Source organism: Alternaria arborescens, assembly GCF_004154835.1.
Source record: "Alternaria arborescens strain FERA 675 chromosome Unknown contig_83, whole genome shotgun sequence".
NCBI lineage: Eukaryota > Fungi > Ascomycota > Dothideomycetes > Pleosporales > Pleosporaceae > Alternaria > Alternaria arborescens.
In genome coordinates this window covers 18,785-39,368 of record NW_021167938.1, presented here as the reverse complement: position 1 = coordinate 39,368, position 20,584 = coordinate 18,785, and the positions used below count along the sequence as shown (strand labels likewise).

At 49.9% G+C, this 20,584-nt stretch overlaps 8 protein-coding genes and 1 pseudogene across 8 annotated transcripts; 5 read left to right on the top strand and 4 right to left on the bottom strand.

Annotated features, from left to right (window-relative positions):
* Positions 1-171: 171 nt before the first annotated feature.
* Positions 172-1,788, bottom strand: AA0111_g12512 (hypothetical protein; the record flags this gene model as incomplete). The annotated part of the gene is made up of 2 exons (XM_028646501.1): positions 172-1,421; positions 1,473-1,788. 2 exons carry the CDS (start codon positions 1,786-1,788, stop codon positions 172-174), a joined length of 1,566 nt encoding a protein of 521 aa, XP_028499898.1.
* A 2,694-nt stretch (positions 1,789-4,482) lies between these two features.
* Positions 4,483-5,193, top strand: AA0111_g12511 (hypothetical protein; the record flags this gene model as incomplete). The annotated part of the gene is made up of 1 exon (XM_028646500.1): positions 4,483-5,193. One exon carries the CDS (start codon positions 4,483-4,485, stop codon positions 5,191-5,193), a length of 711 nt encoding a protein of 236 aa, XP_028499901.1.
* A 141-nt stretch (positions 5,194-5,334) lies between these two features.
* Positions 5,335-6,546, bottom strand: AA0111_g12510 (hypothetical protein; the record flags this gene model as incomplete). Its single annotated transcript, XM_028646499.1, has 1 exon — positions 5,335-6,546. One exon carries the CDS (start codon positions 6,544-6,546, stop codon positions 5,335-5,337), a length of 1,212 nt encoding a protein of 403 aa, XP_028499900.1.
* A 2,303-nt stretch (positions 6,547-8,849) lies between these two features.
* On the top strand, positions 8,850-10,055 carry AA0111_g12509 (hypothetical protein; the record flags this gene model as incomplete). Its single annotated transcript, XM_028646497.1, has 1 exon — positions 8,850-10,055. The coding sequence occupies one exon, from the start codon at positions 8,850-8,852 to the stop codon at positions 10,053-10,055; it is 1,206 nt and encodes a 401-aa protein (XP_028499893.1).
* An 888-nt stretch (positions 10,056-10,943) lies between these two features.
* On the top strand, positions 10,944-11,796 carry AA0111_g12508 (hypothetical protein; the record flags this gene model as incomplete). The annotated part of the gene is made up of 2 exons (XM_028646496.1): positions 10,944-11,330; positions 11,383-11,796. The coding sequence occupies 2 exons, from the start codon at positions 10,944-10,946 to the stop codon at positions 11,794-11,796; spliced, it is 801 nt and encodes a 266-aa protein (XP_028499894.1).
* Positions 11,797-12,053: 257 nt separating this feature from the next.
* Positions 12,054-12,699, top strand: AA0111_g12507 (hypothetical protein; the record flags this gene model as incomplete). The annotated part of the gene is made up of 2 exons (XM_028646495.1): positions 12,054-12,428; positions 12,493-12,699. The coding sequence occupies 2 exons, from the start codon at positions 12,054-12,056 to the stop codon at positions 12,697-12,699; spliced, it is 582 nt and encodes a 193-aa protein (XP_028499891.1).
* Positions 12,700-13,620: 921 nt separating this feature from the next.
* AA0111_g12506 (hypothetical protein) lies at positions 13,621-15,391 on the top strand (the record flags this gene model as incomplete). The annotated part of the gene is made up of 4 exons (XM_028646494.1): positions 13,621-14,005; positions 14,063-14,224; positions 14,346-15,070; positions 15,122-15,391. The coding sequence occupies 4 exons, from the start codon at positions 13,621-13,623 to the stop codon at positions 15,389-15,391; spliced, it is 1,542 nt and encodes a 513-aa protein (XP_028499892.1).
* A 1,308-nt stretch (positions 15,392-16,699) lies between these two features.
* Positions 16,700-17,559, bottom strand: AA0111_g12505 (hypothetical protein; the record flags this gene model as incomplete). Its single annotated transcript, XM_028646493.1, has 2 exons — positions 16,700-17,176; positions 17,224-17,559. The coding sequence occupies 2 exons, from the start codon at positions 17,557-17,559 to the stop codon at positions 16,700-16,702; spliced, it is 813 nt and encodes a 270-aa protein (XP_028499890.1).
* An 835-nt stretch (positions 17,560-18,394) lies between these two features.
* AA0111_g12504 lies at positions 18,395-19,988 on the bottom strand (annotated as a pseudogene; the record flags this gene model as incomplete).
* Between the last annotated feature and the right edge of the window lie 596 nt (positions 19,989-20,584).

Genomic DNA, 20,584 nt, shown 5'->3' with positions numbered 1-20,584 from the left:
TTGTAACTTGCAGTAAGAAGAAGTCCGCCAGAGGGCAGTCAGTCTGCACATGCCGAAGACTCTAGGTAGTATCTGCGGCTTCTAGAATACCGCTGGCGTTCATCCCGTATGAGCTGCACAACGACCCGATACGTTTCTCAGCTATCTAGCGCTGCATATATCCTGGCTGATTCAAGATCTCCGAAACACCGCGCACTGGTACAACGTTATATACTGGGCCCTCATTTCCTCCCTCGCCGTAGTCGCATACGCATACCGTCCGCCCGATCCAGGGGGTGCGCCTGGCGGCCCTGACCCCAGATGGTCATCCATCTCTTGATCAAGGAAAGACTCATCCACTGTCCAATCTGATGTAGCTGGGAAACCTTCTACGTAGGGAAAGAATGCTCTGCCCTTGCCACCGACAACGGGCGTGTCTGGGTCAAACGTGCCGTGGCCACAATTGCCGATATAGAGTTTCTTGCACGATGGTGGTAGGTGTTCAGCGACATCACCCCACAAGTAACGTTCGGAGGTTAGACCAACCAAGTCGAAGTGCGCGTACTGTAGTTTTGGCTGCTGAGAGACAAAGTCGATCAGGTATGCCGCGTCGACTTCAACATCTCGAAGCTTCAACGTCTTCAACGCTGGGAAAACTAACGGAGCCGTATCCGCTGGACCTGAGATATAAGATCCACCGAATAGCCGGTTGAGGAGTGGGTTTTTGTAGTTCGGTATGTCGCAATTCCACGTGGTGACGTTGCCGCATTCTAGGTTCTCTAGGTTCTGCGATGCGCGACGAAGCAATGCGGCAAAGGGCGATGCTTCGTTGTTTTCAACAGCGTCTCGGGTCAGACGAGAATTCTCAACGTTGAGAGAAAGACCAGCCAAAGAGCTGAAAAGATTCTCCAAGGCGTGATTTGTTTTAAGGGTGAACAAGTCAATCTTGGAAATAGATAGACTTGCAATACGGATCTTCGCCAGTTGTACTGCGGAGCTTAGCAGTTCAAGATGCTTCCATATCGTGCTGCAGCCACCGAACTGTTCGCCCAACTCGTGGCTAAACGTTTCGACCTCGTTGAAGACCAGGAAGCTGCGGATCCTCTCTGCAGAGCCTGGGAAGCCATACTCGCCTAGATCGAAGCTCCACACTCTAATCTCGATGCCTTTCAGATTGGGCATATGCAGAAACAGCTTGACCAAAGCCGCTAGATTCTCTTCCGCGTTCTCACGCTGCTGAGCCACCTTTTCTGTCCATACAGATTCTGCTTTTACGATCAACTCCTGTTGCACCTCAGGTCTGGCAAGTGGTGCTAAAGCGAGGCGACGGGCTCTATAGCACTCTCCATCATCGCTTCCAGTATCACTCACTTCAAACGTTTTACGGAAGTCTTCCTGGACGTCTGATCTCTGGAGCCATTGACGAAAGCTCGACCAGAACCCTAAATGCAATATTAGTGTTTGCATCGTTGCTCATAAGGGAATGAACCTGCCTTCCACGTAGTATCTCGGACTGAAGTTGAGCTTGCGCACATGTCGCAGAATGTCGAATGCAATGAGCTCATCCACTGTATCCTTCAAAGAAGCCAATTCTGTGGTCCGTGAACGGCCTGGACAAAACCGAATAACTCCTGGCTTCCATTCAGCCACTATATTCCCTTCTTGAGCGTTGCCATCCAGATGAAGCGTTTTGAACACGAGCGGCTTCACAAGTCTTGTAAAAGTGCGGCATGTTTGCAGCACTGGACGTAGATGGTGCTTTGGTAGATAAGAGAAGATTTCCAGGTAGATTTCGTCGGGTAGTGACATGACTATCCATCAATCGAGACAGTTGGCATACCGGCTCTGGAGTGAGCATAATAACGAGCGACTCGGACCGGGAGATTGCTACATGTATGGGCGATCAGGCATGATAGCGTGATACTTTCGCGACATTTCCCGAATAACGCGAAGGAACGCGCACTAAGGCAACAAACTCGAAACGGAGATATGACGCGGGCAGTGCAAAACTTGCTCGGAGGATATCCCCATTGGTGGGACTAACGTCTAGTGTTGATATTAATGGCGCAATGCCAGGCAATAGCGGATCCTGGCAATGAGGTGCGGGGTCACGATGCTTGACATCCCGACACATCGCCGAGCCTTTTCAGGTTAGCGCACCCTTTCCCAACTGCAGTCTGCGCACAAGATATCGTATCGCTCTCATCCTCGCATTTTCTTGTCGCATGCTATGAGATTGCTGGAACTGGACGTGAACAGGTCATTTTGTCGATTTACTTATCATACATCTTCCTAATCAAAGCCAAGCCCACATGGTTGCACCTAACCCTGGTAAGCTGCCATACTCTTCTTCGTGCCTGGCTTTCAAGATCGTAACTGCTCGAGCCGTGTCTTGATCACCGGTTCCTCAGATCCCATACTTTTGAGATTGCGCGCCTGAATAGCAATATCGCAGCCCTGTCACGTCTTAGTGGTCACCCAATCATCAAGATTGGTAGTGCTCTTACATGCATTCTTGCATCTTTGGAGTCGGTCATGTCGTTTTAGAACCCCTCAACGGTTTCGGATGGTTGTTTATCATCATCAACGATATAAATCTCAAGATTTGCTTCTCGGTGGGGGACGCCCGAGCTTCTGTGAACATATCTTGACCGACTGCTTCAGAACCATGAGCTTGGTGACGAAGCCGAACCACCGAAGTCTTGTCCACTCCTTCATGTCAGTTGTCGCGGTTGGCTTTGTGAATGTGAGATTGCGATTGGCAATAGTTTTCTCTTCCATCCTTGTAGTTGCTTGCTTTGGTGAGTGGGTGTTGGGCTGGATGTTGGGCGACATACGTACGTGGCGAAGAGGTGAAAGGCTCACAAAGGCTCAAGTATCAATTTAATGGATGCGGTACGTGTATTAGCTGTCGTGCGCAACAGATATATCGCGGTTGCAAAGGATACAAAGAGTGAGGGTAGAACGCGCGAGATAAATGGTCAGTTACGTAGAGGTCGGTTCTGGAGGCGTTTGCCTTCACCTCACAATGTCGAGAACCGGAACATTCAGCAGCGGTACTACGTGATAACCTTTTAAGTGTCTCGGAAACAGTGTCACCCGACCGCTCCCTCATTCCTCATATAGTGAAAGACGCAAAACGCTATTTCATTCCCGCTCTCAATGTCATGCTTGTGTTGTCGCTCTATAGTAGGGATTGACGGCACTGCACGTCAACCTGAGGCCCAAGGTGAGATAAGTGGGTAGTGAAGACTTTCAACCAAAGACCATCTCCCCCCTCAGGTACCAAGCAAGCCGGGTAGTCCAATGGTGTATCGGCCGAAACCCTTGCGGTGGCGGTTTGACTTGCAACGATTAATAAGAGCGTTCAAACCGTACCTCGGATGGTCCCAGGAGGTCGATAACCCGATTGCAGGTCTTGACGAGAGGTTGTGCCGTATTGCTCGTAGTAGTCTGGGACGTGGGCAATAACGCGCTCAACATAGCGCGCTATCACGTGCTCAACACGCGGTCCAGTGAGGCTAGTGCAGCCAGGGCAGATATGATGCGACCAATCCGACCTCAAACATCGTTTTCTGCATCACCACCATCCTTCGCTTTGTCACCAGATGCTTGTTCGCCCACCACAGTATGTAAATGATGTGCATGTCGTGCTATACACACTACAAATACCAGAAGCCACATTGCGATAATCCAATGCCAGCATTGCGGGCAGGAACCATTTAGTACCTAGATACCTTGACCGGAGTACAATACAACGCTCTGCAATAGATGACCATCTCCGAGTAGTCGCATGACGTTGTGACTTGAGATGACAACAGCGTGCAGAGTCAGTCCTTGCACCGCATCTCAGCCGAAATCCCCAATGTACCCGACATAACAAGCATTCATGTGCTCAGGACTAATACCGTAGGCTGAGCTGCTAGCAATTATGCACATCGATCCCATAGACCTGATCGTCCGCTACTTTAGCCTGACTTTAGCTTGTATCCCAGATCCAACGATGAGCCAAACCGAGGTATCATGTACTTGGCTGAAATGCCACTTTGACACGTGAAATCGAGTGTTGATCGACGCAACTAGTTTTCCTAGCCGTGTTTAGACCACGCGTACGCGGATACTCAAGCATCAATTCCGTTATTTCCCTAATCTCGTTAAAAGAATCGTACATGTATCTATTTCGGGAGGTGAAACTACACGTCTAGGAATCACGGTACCGTTATATTTCCTTCTCTTTCAGATCATTGTGGCCTCCTGGTCTGCTCTAGCAGTTCGACTTTATATCAAGTACATACGGCGTTCTAAAAAAAAATCCTTGGGGATGCACAGAGCATGCGCAAAAACATACACGATGTCTATATCATCCCTCAAAGCTTCTGCCCACCTGCAAATCACGGGCACGATATTGACGTGGATCGGATCGATGTGAATGACTATCCACTGTACCATGTATCATTACGACACACCTCAGGGAAGGACAATTCATCCAAACCACAATGTGCCATGCTCTACATCCATGGAGGAGCATTCTATCGCGAGATTGACCCGAATCACTGGAAGTTCATCTTTCAGGTCGCACGCGACACTGGACTGGACATTTTGGTACCGATATACCCCCTGATACCAAGACCGGCCGCTACAGCCAGACAGGTGGTTCCTGGTTTGGTAGACATTTGCCGCCAGACCAAGCAAGATATTGTCAATATCACCGGTGATCCAGCGGGAGAGGCATTAGCATTAGCTACCATGCACCACATGTTCGACGTTGCGCCAGATCACGCGAAGAAGGTCCAATCTGTTGTGCTGATCTCACCCGTCCTTGACGTGACGTTCCGCCACCCAGAGGCTCAGAAGCTAGACAGCATGGATCCGTGGCTCGGCATCGATGGCCTGCAAATCATCACGCCGCTGTGGTCAGCTGGCACAACTACCTCAGATCCGCTGGTCAGTCCGCTACCTGTTGATATTGCGCGACTTCTGCCGCTTCTCCGTCTCTCTGGCACGGATGACATTTTGAACTCCGACGCGAGACGACTGAATGCTCGGTTTCAGGGCCATAGCAGCGATCAGTGTGTCTCTGAGAGCGTCCAGCTCGAGCGATTTGTTTATGTCGAGCAAGCTCATATGATTCATGTCTATTCTTTGCTTCCGCACTGGGAAGGAGAGCAGGCTCGAAAGCTTATCATGCATTTCGTTCAGAGTCATCTCTCATAGGGAATAATCAGATACAATCTAGCTGGATTACCAAGCAAGTCGACTCATAAGACAATGCGATGCTAGTTCTTGGCTCATCGTTGTTTCAGTCTGTACATCGCGTTCAGTATTCTTGGCTACACCGTCCAGGGCATGTGCAAATCAATACGCCTTGTTCAGCCTAGCCCTTCTTAGACTTCGCAACTGATTAGCTTGATCATGCTCAAACACTAGTTCCAAATGATCGCAATCGTTGACTCGTATCCCAACAGGCTCCTGGTATGTTGCGAGACAGTTGACGCCAGCCGAAACATGGCGCAAATGCTTACTGTGCTTTGACTGCATGGCAAGAACGATAATCTCAGTTGCCGAACTCCATGCTGTGGATGTGTGGCCGCTACTAAGCATGTACGTTATGTTTCCAACGGCGAAAATGCAGTATGCCATGATAACGGTTAGCGATAAGCGTGCAGATACGGAAGATGTCTCGTATCCGTAGCCAACACGCGTTAAGGCAATTTTGATCACTGTGTACGGCTCATTCCCCGATGCGCTTTGTATCTGCTCTTTCCAAGGAACCTCGGCGAATACGGTAGCCAACGCGGCGGCTAGCCTGGTGCTGTCGCCTTGTAACGTTTTAGATAACATGGCGCTAAACTCCGGGGTGCTCAGGCCAGTAATATTATTGAGATCAGCGTAGATTGGCCGTGTGTTTTCGGGTAGGCCACGACCCGATCTGGAAAGCGGACCTGTGCGGACAACCCATGAACCGCTGTCCGTTGCAAGTTCGTGTTGAGACGGCTCCCAGAAAGCCGCTACCGTACAAGTCTTCGTCAGAAAACAAGAACTCGACAACAGCACAGATTCGTTGGATCTGTTGAGCAGTAGATCCGAGATCGTACATTGTTTCAGGCCATCACAGTTGTTTTGGATAAAGCTGCCAATAACTGAAGAGGAACCAGGCTCAGGCGAAGCAACCCAGATGGGCGGTATGGCGTTGACTGGTGTGTTTCGGGAGACACCATGGTCGAGAAGGTGCTGAAGTAGGGTCTTCAGACTAGAAACTATGCCAATAGAAGTACCGTTGTCGAGGGGGTAGGCGACCGGCGTGTCTACTATCGTGTGCCGTGAGCTGTATGCAGTCAAGCAATGGGTTGTGACTGTAACGCGTGGTAATTTGACAGATCTTGTATATTCAATTCCAGGATTCCAAGCACCGACGTTGATTCCAAGAGGTATCTGATACAGAACCTGTGCACTGAGCTGAGTTGGGATAGTGGCATTTGCGGAGCTCACTAGAAAATTGCCATTGCGGCTTGATACCTCGTTCTCGGTCGTGACATAGTGCAAAGCTCGTGAGGTTAACTGCGCCATCGTTTCATTTCCATTATAAAAGGCTTGGGTGTTAGTAAACTCTGTCTGAAGCTTCTCCGCAAATTCATAAGTTGTGCTGAACCGATCTAAGTTGCTATACCTTGTCAACGAAGGTTATAATGAGCTGCGGTATGTTTCGCTTACAATGTTAGATTCTGAGTTCTATCCAGTCGAGAAGGAAACATGATCTCTTCATCGCTCAAAGATCGCCAATGTATAACAGTTGGTCTGCTTGACACTCCTGTCCTTGGTATCATTAGAACAGCACTGGAAGGCCCAACGAGAGCTGCCAAAAGGACTAATAGAGGAACCAGACAGACGAACAGCGCTTTCCGTCGCCCACGAAAGGATGGAGATGTTACTGCTGCCAGTAGATCGAGTGACCAGAGGTAAGGTAGGTGCATCGCCTGTGTGGATGCTGACAGAGCACCTAAGGGCAGGTACCCTTCCATCATCTGTGAGCGAACGATGCTCAAGACGATCTTAGCAAGAGAGGCCTGTATCAGAAGCTCTTGTAGTTTAGCGACAAACTGTAGCGTAGTAGAGAATGTAAAAGAAGGCCTCACGAAATATCCACACCAGTTAAGTATCAAGACTGCGATTGCGCTGCTTAGAGGTATCAAATGCAGTAAAGCATAGCCAGTAGCTAAGTAACGGCTCTAGTACATCGCAGTCTTGCGACGCTCCTCAGGGGATCTCCATGACTTAATTGAGGCAAGAAACTGCAACTTCCAATATTTAAGGAAGTCTTAACCCATCGAGATTTGCGGGTGTCCATTATCATTGCTTTCGAGGGGTGGAGTGTCGTCTTCGATTACATTGGCCCCTCGGTCACCGTGTCTGAGTTTCTGAGCTTATCGATCAATAAGCAAAAAGGGTTTGCTAGCACACCTTTGGCTATGCATTGGTATCATGCGTAGTGATGCAGTGGGGTTGACTTGGTACACTGAGGGAAAACCCGCAAAACGGTTCAATGCAAACCAGGGCGCGAAGTAAGTTTGGGAGATGGCATGGATTGGAGGAGTTATAGAAGCCGGAAACTTGCAGGCCATGTAATGTCAGCTATCATACCATACAGGATGACTTGGAGAGTACCTTAATCTATGTGAAAGACGTTAATCCCGAGTGGGCAGATACGCGAAGGCTATACAGCGCCGCCAAGCAATTGAGAACAGGGTCGCGAAATGCTGCAAGCGAACACTGAAGAAGAGCGCATTCCTTGTCCATCGCCTTTAGAGTTGTCCAACCTCACACGATGCGACAAAGGACTATCGTTAAAGTCCTGCTGCTGCTGCTGCCACATGACTGTTGGCTGCCATGATCGCTGCAGAAAATGTTCCGCCCCTGCCTTCGCTTTGGGAACCATCCGGGATATCCCCAATCACAACAGCGCTCTCAATGTATATGCCACGGTCAGGTCTGCGCAGCAGCTCGTTGTATAGCAGAAGCTCGTCGTACAGCAAGAGCTCGTTGTGTAGCAGAGACTTACATGTAAGCGTAGTGTAAATGCTGATCAGCGATGTCACTGTAAACAACTGACCCGTTCTACCGTATGAAGCTGCCTTTGCCCCTCCCCTTCTCGAACTCATCACATCCAGCCTCGCTTTCGCACACGAATACACCCACAATTGACTTGCACTGTTCTGTTCAGTCGCGGATCGCATCAGACAAACCTTCCTTAATGAAGACGCACACAACCTCCGCAGTTTGGTATGTATACATTCATCTGGCGCACCGATCTTAGCACTCTCGGCTGTAATGCGCGCGCGGGGTCCCAGATAGACACCTGCAGCCTCAAACATGGCAAGCGTAGTTCACTGCCTCCACGTTATACGCGGGTGCTGAAAATTTGCACAGGGGCGACGAAAGCTATGTACTTCAGTCCGATTTGCAGCCTGACTTACGATTTGGTTCTGATATTAGCAGTCAACGTAGGAGAGCTAAGGTCAGCTTTGCCAAGCAAATGGGACGCCTTATATCTTTTTGGCCCCTGTGGCTGGTCCGTTTCCGCCAATCAAAATCCTGGAAAAATTTCAGGGGCTTTTTGTGCCGCGCCAATCATAGTAGTCTAAGGTAAGGCAGTCACCTCGACCAGCAGGCTGCCTTGACGAGGCTGGTGCCTTGACGAGGCTGGTGCCTTGAAGAGGCTGGTGCCTTTACGGGGCATATATCTTGACGACGCTGGTACCATTTATCCTGTATCTCGATCCTATCACCACTATCCCTTGCAGTGAACTCAGAGTACTGAGCTATCACCACACTTCACTCACGACCACTTTTTAGTTGAATTGGAGGCTATTGCAATGCCTGTCACCGTGCGTCCTGCTAGCCACACGGCACGAAGGCTGATTCCCAAAGCCGTGAACTCTGCTGAGGTACTGTTCAACGCGTCTTGCCCAAGAGAGGCCGCACGGTGCAAGCGAATGATCCGGCCTCCAACCACTGACTTCACTCGTCTCAACATCATCCCTTCATCCAATGGCCTTGTCATGGCGGCGTACGAAGCCTACAGCCACCACCATCACCTCAAGATCCGACCTGAAGATGTTTGGTTCACCATCCTGACCCAGATAACCTTCTACATCAATGCTAACGCTGAGGAACTTCGGTCGTCCTTCGTCAGCCATGCAGGTAAAGAAGAACTTGTTGTGATTGACTCTGGCAGTATCGAAACTTTTGATGCCGGAAAACTGGCGATATGGCTTACTGAAGCAATGGACCAATACCTTGTTGATCCAGGGCTTCGTGACTGGATCATGCCAAGCTTTACCACTACCACTCGAACAGATACCGAGACCGCTGCCATCATCATGATGGGTGCGATGCAAAAGTACTTCAGTTATCGCATGAGTTTGACATGCGGCATCCCTTCTGTTACTCTTTTGGGGGAGAAGGCTGACTGGGTGGACTTACGCCAACGCCTTAACAAGCTACCTGAATTCGGCAAGGAACCTAGACAATTTGCCGCTCTACTATCTCCCATACTCGATTACTTCATTGCTACATTTGAGGATGCCGATAATCACAGAGTCGTAGACTTCTGGACAAAGATTGCAGACAAAGAGAGCAATAGCTCAGGTCCATCCTATCTCTCGGGCTGGATCACAGCCTTTTGCTTCTGGAACGGCGAGGGTAGAATGCTGCACCGCGTAACCAGGGATGCTTGTGACATTGATGGTACGTTGTATCATCGGGTTGACATATCAGACATACCTAGCGCTCATATGTCGGTACCGGTCGTGGTCGATGATGGTGCGCGCGAGTACAAGACCAGAATGGTTGCTGGACTAGTCGGTATGGCGGCATCTAGCAGCGGAGAAAAGCTGGACACCAGCCAAGGTCACAAGGCCTGGGTGAAGAAAGCGATGTTTGGGCCTTCAGAGTTGGTAGATGTAGCACCGATAGTGGGCGAAGATACCGGACTAGACACACTGCAACCTGTCGCCGGCTGGTTCATGTACGAGGTGAAAGATCCTGGTCTTTCTAGAGTGTTTGGAAGCTGGGCATAAGCAAGCTTGATGAGATCAGCCGATTAGTACGATACTCAGGATTTCAACGGCGTTATTTTTTATTCTTTTGGACGAGCTGAGAAGTCTTGCAATTGTCCATCATACTAACCTAAATCATCATCGGCGTGGATATATGACCAATGACGGATGCGCACACGAAATTGTTGGCCCAGAGCTGACCGCAAGAGAATGTCTTGCTAAAGCCTGTTGGAACAAGTCGACCCGAGATAACGCTTGCTCTCAGCAGCGACACGACCGTTCTCGCCGAAGATAATTTACAATGTATCGTCAGGGCAGTGGATCAGTTGTGATTAGAACTCATTGACGTTGCAGTAGTTAATTGAAAGTTTTCTCATTTTGAAGTATACCAATATTGCCCCTGCTCGAGATGTGACCGACGTGGAGGCACGACAATGAAGGACTGAGAGTGCACCTATCGCTGGATCCTCGCTGTGAGTACTGTTAATCTTAGTATGAAGAAAATTGCTTAAAGAGCTGTAGGAAGCAGACAAAGCAACTATCAGTGAACGCGATACGACGAATGCATAATGATGCCCATCGTTGGGGGAGCACTGGGTATCCCACCAGCCTATATCCAAGCCAGTCGGTCCGACTCCACATACCTAGGTACCCACAACTCCGCACATCCATAAACTCGCTACCCCGCACCCTTACATGGAGACAAGATTTCCCAACCTGCGTTGGAGATTATGCATAGATACTGCAAGGCTGTTAGTCTCGCTGGGATAGTGTCCACCTCCCCAGCACAACTCACGGCCGGGTCGACCAACTGCGTCGTCTGCTTTTCTCAGCTAGAAATTACATTGATTCGATACTTTTGTAGACATACTACGCGCATAACCGGCAAATGGTTTCTGATTGAGAACCATGCTTCAAGTTATTGCTGTTCTTGCATTCTTCGCCTTGATCATAGACTATATCCATATACTATGGCGGCGCCGATACCTCCCTCCAGGACCGTTTCCATTACCTATCCTTGGAAACCACTTCCAAACACCTTCGTACAAGCCATGGATCACATGGGAGAAATGGGCTCAGCACTACAACTCACCTATGATCACACTCTGGATCGGACGGCATCCGCGCATCATATTGAGCGATGTGTGGGTCGCGAGTGACTTGCTGGAGAAGAGGTCAGATATCTTCTCGAGCAGACCGAGATTGATTGCTATGGGCGATGCGATCAACGCTACCAATACAAATCAAACTACGTTAGTATACGGTGATCGATGGAGGAAACACCGAAAGCTCATGGTATGTCACTTCGACTTATTTACATCCGCCGTATTGTGAGCTGATAGCATAGCACATGGCTGTTGGCTTCCAAGCCGTACGTAAATATGGTACTTTCCAGGCGCACGAGTCTGCTATCTTAGTCCGCGGCTTCCTCCTTGAGCCACAAGACTTCGAGCTCTCCATCGAGCAGTACTCTGTATCCGTTAACTCAATTGTAGGCTGGGGTCGGCGTGTCGACCGCAAGAACGACTATGTCGCTCCACAAGCTCTCAAGCTGATGAAAGCCGTCGATTTAATCGTCCCTGGTATCTATCTCATGGAAGCAGTTCCGTTCCTGATGCACTTGCCTGCTTGGTTGTACGCGTTGCCAAGTCAGATGCGACTTGGTGCTAGCGTTATGTCACGCTACTTCTACTTACTTACACAAGAAGGCGCTGAGGCGAAAGAACACAACTTTGGGAATCATGTCATGGCCTCTCAGTAAGCCAGCGATATGACGGATGTGGAGGTCGCAAGCCTAATGGGCAACCTGATTGGTGGTTGGAGTAGATACAACCAGCAGCACCATGATGTCGTGCATCTTGGCAATGGCACGCTTTCCAGAAGTGCAAAAGAAAGTTCACGCTGATTTTGATGCGGTCGTTGGGACTGATCGCTTTCCGAACTGGGAGGACATCCACTCGAATGCGCTTCCATACATGGCTGCCGTGGTACGTTGCGGGTGAAACATATTTCGATTCCATGGCTAAAACTACAGAGGTCAAAGAGGCGCTTCGATGGAGGACTGTTATCATATTAGCTGGCATTCCTCATGCTAATACTGTAGATCTGGATTACCAGGGCTACCGCTTCCCAGCTGGCACCAACTTTACTAGTAACATGTGGGCTATTCACAGGCATCCACGCGACTTTCCCGACCTGGACAGGTTCATGCCAAAGAGATTCCTTGAGGGCGAAGACAGTGCGAAACAGCCGTACCCGAACAAGTATGGAATGAATCCTTTTGGTTGGGGACGTAGACAGTGTAGCGGCCAGCCGCTTGCCGAACAAGGTCTTCTCGATTCCCTTGCGCGAATGATGTGGGCGTTCGATATTTTGCCAGATCTTGACGAGCATGTAGGTCTTGCCAAAAGCACTTACCCTTCACGTAGACGTCTGTTTTGCTTACAAATTCTGTCAGCAAAACGAAGTCAAGCTGGACATATTCGCCTGCACCAACAGTGAGAATATGCGACCGGAGCCTTCCCGAGTGCGTCTCATCCCACGCTCGGACGCAGTTAAGAATTTGCTGTTAGATGAGGCTGGAGAAGCACGTGAGGCGTTGCGAATCTATGATAGAGAAACCCGAATGACGATGGAAGACGCTGCCAACTACGCAGCAATATAGGTATAGCTGTCCGGTTGCATTCCTGCACAGTCGTTAAATACGTAACTGCACATGCTTATACACACCGAGAAGTCTCATCCTCGGACGAGATGAAAAGCCAGGTCGGAAGGACGCCGTGTCTCTCTAAGACCGAGACCTGTCGAAACTAGTGCTCAAGTTGCGCCGAGTCAAACTGCATGCAATCCTGCTACGCATGTTCCCGCGTTCGTTGAACATGACTGCGACTATACAGTGGGTCTTAGAGAGATTTGACTCGATAGTATCCAGATCCTTGCTGGCATACCTGGTCTCTTGCAGGATAAAGTTGCTGTAGTAGGTCGCACTCGGATAGCTTGGACTTCCGAGCAGCACGGTCCAGGCGCGAAACTCACCGGCGCAATGCGGGCATGCCCGAATGCCCAGGAGAACATCTACAGATCTGCTCGGGAGGTATGAGGATTTTCTCTGTTCTTGCTTTCGTGCGTTCGACATGGCGCGAGTCAGTGGGGAACACGAACAGTGCAGTAAATGTCGCGGACGGATACCCTAAACCTGCAGATCGATCGAAAGGTTTGTCTCCTCGCTTCCCTCGGACTTCAAGCACCTCAGCCCGCCGCTAGCCCCTTCTTCTATCCCCAGCATGTTGCAATATAGCTGAACAGCACGGATCCGAGGTAATTACCATACCAGGGGAGTCGATCTTACTGGCGCAGCTATGTCACAACTCAATGAGGACGATCAGCACTAAGACCAGTCTGCGCTTCGCGTCCAGGTTCGCATACCTTTGGCGACACGTAATGCGCAGCACGTTGAGGGTTATAGCACACCGAAAAGCTCCGAGGCGATTTTCTAGCTAGTATATATAGGGCGTGAATAAGCACTCAGGGTGGGAATCTTTCCAGGTATCTCAACAACCGCTGGAACCATATCTATTTGTCAAGCATGATCTCGTCTGTGACCACTTTCTCAGGTCTTTTGACCTCCGTGCTAGCAATTTCTAGCACTCATGATGGCTATATTGCTGCCTCAAATCAAAGCCTGCAAGCTTGTCTCGCAAGCAAGAGCGTCCCGCTTAGCTCGAACTCCTCTTCTGACTGGGCCTCGCTGATCGATCCGTACAACCTCCGTCTCAAATACATTCCCACTGCTGTCACTCTCCCGAATACTCCTCAGCAGGTTTCTGATATTGTTGTGTGTGCTGCAGCAGCCGGTGTGAAAGTGCAGGCAAGATCGGGGGGGCATTCGTACGGCAGCTTCTCGCTCGGCGGAAAGAACGGCAGTCTCGTGGTAGACTTGCGGAACTTCAACACCATTTCTCTCGATAATTGTAAGTTCTCATATTTCTCCCATATCCACTGCCACGGCATTGCTAACAATCACCAAGCGACTGGCATTGTAACCGTCGGAGGAGGTGCTCGTCTTGGCAATCTTGGCTTGGGAATATACAATCAGGGCCAACGAGCGCTCCCACACGGAACTTTCCCAGGCGTGGGAATCGGCGGACATTACACCCATGGGGGCTTTGGCTATTCGTCTCGTCGTTGGGGTATGTATCTTGCATTTATTGACCCTCCCCCCCAGCCGGTCGTTATTTTGGGCGCACACTGCAAATCAACGTCGGCTACACTTGACCTCGTAACATCATTGCTGACTAATAGCTCTAACAGGCCTCGCGCTTGACACAATCGTAGCCATGGATGTCGTCTTGGCAGACGGTCGTCTTGTGCATGTCACGCCAGCAAGCTATCCCGACTTGTACTACGCCCTGCGAGGTGCCGCAGACAGCATCGGTATCATCACAACGTTCCATCTCCAGACGCAACCGGCGCCGGCTCAAGTTGTGAGCTACGCGTGCAACTTCTCGACAGCTCTGGAGACAGCCGATGCGGCGGCTGATATCGTTTTCAAGCTTCAGACCTTCGTCACCACCTCGCCATACGTCAATCGCAATCTTACACTCGAGGTCTATACAAGCATTTTTGGCGAGTTCAGTGTCCGCGGATGGTATTTTGGGAACCTAAATCACTTTACCCAAACTGTCTTTCCAGCAATTCTTAGCGGGATGCCAACACCTGATAACACTACTGTCCAAGAGTACGGCTGGCTAACGGCACTGGAGAATATAGCTGAGGGCGAGCCGCTCCGCGAGCCACTGACCGGCTACAACAATCACCAGACTTTCTACACCAAGTCTGTCGTGACAAGGGAGGCCAAGCCATTGAGCAAAGTGGCTCTGGCGAGCTATTTCCGGTACATTATCGACAAGGGGCTAACCGCAGCCTTTCCCTGGAACACCTTCATCTCGCTCTATGGTGGCAAGGACAGCCAGATTAATACGCCTGCGGCCGATTCTGCCGCCTACTCTCATCGAGACTCTCTGTGGGTATTCCAGGTAAGTACAGCGCACCTTTCAGTATGCACACTGAGGCTAACATGTTTCGAGAATATCGGCTCTAGCGCAGATCGCTTACCGCCGTTCTCGCCAGAAATTACGACTTTTGTTGACGGCCTTAACGCAGCACTTACTTCCGCGCAACCCGACGGCGACTTCCTAGCCTATCCTAACTACCTTGATCCAGCACTGACACCTGCGGAGGCTGCAGACCTCTACTATGGCCCTGCCACCTACCGTAAGCTTGTCAAGATTAAGGGTGACGTCGATCCAGGGGCTGTCTTTTGGAATCCTCAGGCGATCGGAAACGCTGTTTTATAGAGGTGATCACACACAGCCGCAAGTCATGGGGATAAACAGGAGCACCGAACTTGCTTCAGATGCACACCATTTCCTTCGTCTGTAGCGCGATAGTATTGCATATAGACTTAGCTCCAAACCATTCAAATAGACCTTAGAACACTGTGAGTTTGCTTGCACCTACAGATCAGAACTCTCGCACTGGTCTTCCCCTGAACTAACTCTAGTGTCTCCTCGGCGTTGTTCTGCGTGATTTCTTCCGATGTCAAAAGAGGCGTATAGAGCCTTTCTGGAAAGTGGTCATCTAACTCTGCTGGGCAGATCTCTCACGGGCTCTAGGAGCGCAATCGTGCTCCCTTCGCTTTTTGTAGTACAGCAGAGCTTACGTGTACCATCATTGATGATGATAGCTTGGTCTGTCAAGGTCGATAGCACCCTTCTTCTACAATCGCTAATCTCATATGAGTTAGCATTCTGCAAATTAGTCTGGAAGATAGGCTTCCCATTCTTCAGCAGGCTTCTGTGCGCAATAGCCAGTAGCCCATCTCAGGTCATGTTCGATACCTAGCGACGACCACGTCGCGTTCCCGCAGCTCACGAAGGCATTGCCTGGCTACAAAAGCGGTTTGAAAGACTGGATACGAACGCTCTCCGGTGGACTCAATATACTAATTTCGCTTATCTTTCAGCTGTGGCGGACCGCCTCTTTGTATATTCGCCGATACAAGGCAAGACGTTCTGTGAATGTGGCGCGGAGCGCACGACGCTGCAAAGGCTCTCTCATAAACAGGAATATGCAGGCCATGTAATAGTCCTGCATAGTACATCCACATGTTGAAATGGTGCATGTAATCCCATCGAAGCTCGGCGAGCTACTGGGGGACGTCACATTCTCCCCTGATCCTTCCAGTGGCATCCGTACAGCAGAAGAGAACCGTGGGGGAAGATCTGTGTGCCATCGTTCAAGTCTGAGATCAACAAACGTTCGAAAGCCAGCACGCTCGTCAGGGTATTGTGTTCCAGCAGGCGCGCTGCACACGTCAATGTCAAGCTCGTCCACAGCTGTCATATAGTTGGTAATCTTGCTCAGCATCCAGAAGAGAGTGTGGCTTACAAGACCCTTGTCTAATTCAAGGAACAGTTTGTTGCTTGCATCTGGCGCACCATCGCTGACTTAAAGAGCAGCTCCACAGCGTTGAGCTTCGCGTCACGCCGATGCGTCCAGCCTGCAGCTCCGCATCTCGCACTGGGCTTATAGACAATGGGTTGAGGTTCTTCAACGATTCAATTCGGCTCTATCCTGAAATAGTATTCTGTATCCGACCAAGCTCACAACAGATTAAACTTGGCCCAATGATCCGCACCCAGTATCTCGCCGTCATGGTATGCATCATGCTCAACCTCTTCATTCCAGGCCTCAGTCTCCTCTTCTACACGTTCCCTGTCCCAATTGCTGTTAGCACCGTCGACGGCGTACCCATGGTGGAATTCACCACACGACACGGCCAGTCGCAATTTGGTATCCGTCCGAATCTTGGCCACCCAAAAGCCCCCTCCGGCGAAGCCGTAACGCCTGGCATGTAACTGGTCATGGTATTTCTTCCACAACACTGGTAGATGCAGGATTCTGCTGTCGAACTGGTTGATGCCAATCCAATCGTCTGGCATAAGCGCATCAACATCAAGATCTGAGTCCCGGGCGATACACCTGTCAAGGCTCGCTAGCCATTTGCGACCATAGTCACCCTCACGCACTGCAAGCTCTATCATCTGTACTTCGTGAATGCGGGCTCGTTCCGTAGAAGGCTGGAGATCTTAGCGTATGCCTTGATGTTACGGTAGATTGAACAAACTGGGTTGGATAGCTTGATGTCGCATTTCTCGAACAGAATCTTCGCTGTCTTGCGCGCGTCGAAGAAGACTAGGGTTGCAGCACCTGTCTCGAGGAAACCTTTCAGTGAAGATGCTCCCTCATCTTGATTTGAGAGCGCTTTGCTCAAGTAAGAGATATTGATCGAGTTGACTATGCGCGTTGGCGCAACGTAGATGATCAGGTCGTGAGAAGTGTTGGAGAGGTACAGGGACGCGGGATTATTCGGCAACCCATCAAAGGTTTGCAAAAGCGTGTGGAATGCATCTGGACTTGCGATGCGCTGCAATGTAATCTTTATGGGAGGAACAACCGCCATATCTTCTTTCGAATGTGCTGGAGGTCGTGCCAAAGGACAGGTGGTGAGGTCTTTAAGTTAAAGCGACGCCGCTTCACACTCAATAAACACTACATCACCTGCAGATCCATTTTGAATTATTTATAGATCCCTGAAACTCCGTTCGTCACACTTGAAAGCGTAGCGCCAACAAATATGCATGTTCGGCTACGCCGCTTTTCACAATGTCTGGGTAACCAGTCGTTAACCGCTAGGATCAGGACCAATTAGCCAATCGCGATTCTATTATATTGATAGTAAATAAGTAGACCTTTGTTGTAATTATAGATTCTTATTACTATATACAGCTGCATATATTGAAGCCAAGTGAGTGTTTGGGATCACACTTCCACTGCGATACAATACAGTGTAACTTAACAGTGTTGTGCCTGCGCCTTACAACCAGCACGTGCATTATACCAATAGCATCTTATTACAGGAGAGATTAGACGCGTGTGTGAATGAATCATCTTCAGCGTGGGATGGAGCTAGCTTTGAGGTCGCACTTATCTGGGTAGCGAATTCCCTTCATGCCGTGTTTTGCCAAGAACTGGAGCCGATATGACTGCTACTCGGCTGACACGTGTGCTATTTCCGATTTCCGACGCAAGTCACACATTGATCAGGGAGGTTGCCCAATTGTATTTGTCATTACTAGCCTACGAAATGCTGAATGATCACAAGTGATATCGTAGCTGGGACACGAATCGGAGTCGCGCAACGATCGCGGAACACCCAAAAAACAGACAGCTCACATTGCGCGATACCCGGCCGCTGATCATCAAGCACCGACTTGGCTTCAATCGTCAGTTGTATCTCAAGGCTCCCCCGGTTTCCGTCCATAGACAACATTGCTGCTCCACGTTAGTGAGTCCGCAGCATAGAGGGAGAGCTACAAGGGCAGGATGTACATATCATAATAAGCGTGATTTCGCCGGTTCAAAAGGTGGTTGCGCATCGTCGCAATATGCACCTGGATTTCCTCGTACGACCACTGCTTCTCGTTAGTCCACCGTCCTATTAGAACATCTTCCTCCGAAGATTTCGAATATCACTTACTTTCAAAATCATACTCAGTAGATACAAACTCCAGCTCTCCAGCCCTTCAAGACAAAAGAGCAGATTCCACTGGCCCAACTCCTTCATCTTCGGATCCCTTGGCCAGGTGCCAACAGGGACCTTGTACTTCTTCTCCACGACGTCGACGAAGCCTGCCTGCGTGATCATCTCCCGGTTGAAGTCGTAGATGGCGAAGGTTTTGCCAATCTTCTCGGCAGCACCAAGTAGTATCTTGGACCATTGCGCCATAAAGTGGTCTTCCGTCACGGTGCCGTCTTCAGATTTGAACATGATTGAGATCTCGAGATGCTCGATATATCCCCCGGGCTTGGTGCATCTAAATCACTTTCCTTGAGCACAGGCGTGGTTTTTTTGGTCATGTGAGGGCAAACCTACTTGTAGATCTCACGGTAGAGATGTGCCCAGTCTTGAATTGCGCCAAGCATGCAGCGTACGTGGATGTAATCGAAACTGTTTGGTTGGTATGTCCACTCAAGCTGAACATCGTCGAGCTCGAACTTGACATTTGGAGCAGTAAAAGTCGGCTGTGTAGGGGAGATATCTACACCAATCACCTCTGCTGATGGGAATTGGTCTGCGAAATCACTGGTTACTGTCAGCAGACGTTGATCGATGCGGAGAGCACACTAGTCACATAGCCCATATTCCAGTTCCTGTTCCGACATCCAATACTTTCTGAATATCTTATCAGCTTTCGTATCTCTGATGTCTGACGACGCAAATATACCTGCGGACTTGAACCGATTGGTGCAAGGAAGAGCTTTCCGTCTAGCATGAGCGTAAGCATATGATGTCTACGAGCTGATTAGCTATTTTCCTATCTCGGAGAGCGAAAGGCGCATGCCCGATGTCCAACTGCTCATTCATCTTTTCGTCGTTTGGGCCCCTGACAAAAGTCAACAGCTTGTTTTGTCCATTGCAGACTTGACTCACCAGTACTCTGAGGAGCTTTCCGTGTTGAAGTTATGATACGTCCGTCCATGCAAATTACGGTACTTCCGGATACTGCTTGCGATCGAGGACGTAGTGCTCGCACTACGATAATCAATGTCTTGTCCATTGCGCAAGGTGTTTAACCTTACTTATCTTCTCCAAACGCGGAGTCTGTATCAGTATCCTCTTCCAATGGGTCCTTGATCCCTGGTAAGCTTGACCACTTCTGACAGATGAATACTCACGATAGAGATGGTCGCTTCCACTGAGACCGTCTCGGCAGTTTCGTCAGCCGCAGCAGGGATCCCTTCCACGGCAGTTGCCGGGGTAGTATTTGCGAGCGGCGTTGGGGGACCCTCTGCTGTCGGAGACGGCCCTTCTGTGGTGTTGAGGCTCATATCTTTATCAGAAGGGTATACAAATACTTGGCAGGTTTCCAGAGATGGTGCACCGCAGTATAGCGACTTCCAGCGTCCTTCGATCGTATGCCAAAGATTTACTCGTGCTACGGTGGAGTTACATCCACCAGAATGCTAAAGACGGGGAGTGCGGAAGATGTCATGACAGCTAAGCTAGCGAACCAGCTTACCGCATCTATCCTTGCCTACCCCGCCATGGTGGAGAAACCTGCTTCGGCATGTCCAAAAATCGGTGGCACGGCTCGGCGCGACACCCCATATTTTGACATTTCTAACCTTTGAGTCTCTAGCGCCAAATGTCCATAGGGTATGATAATGGATTCAGCGATTGTAATTCTGTTTTCTGGACTTTGGAATCTATGCTGGTGATCAAAATAATCGAGGTTGAAGAGGTCATTGCCGCGAACGGCCTGGCGACCTGAGGAGTATGCGTTGGTACGTGTGGTGGGCTGAGCTGTAACCTCAATACGGAGTAGTGTTCGATCGAGCTTGACGGTGATTGGCCGAGTAAGCCGCGTTCAACATGGCGATAGACTTAGCTGCATCCTAGAGTTCGAAAAGCCGCGCCCGGTCAT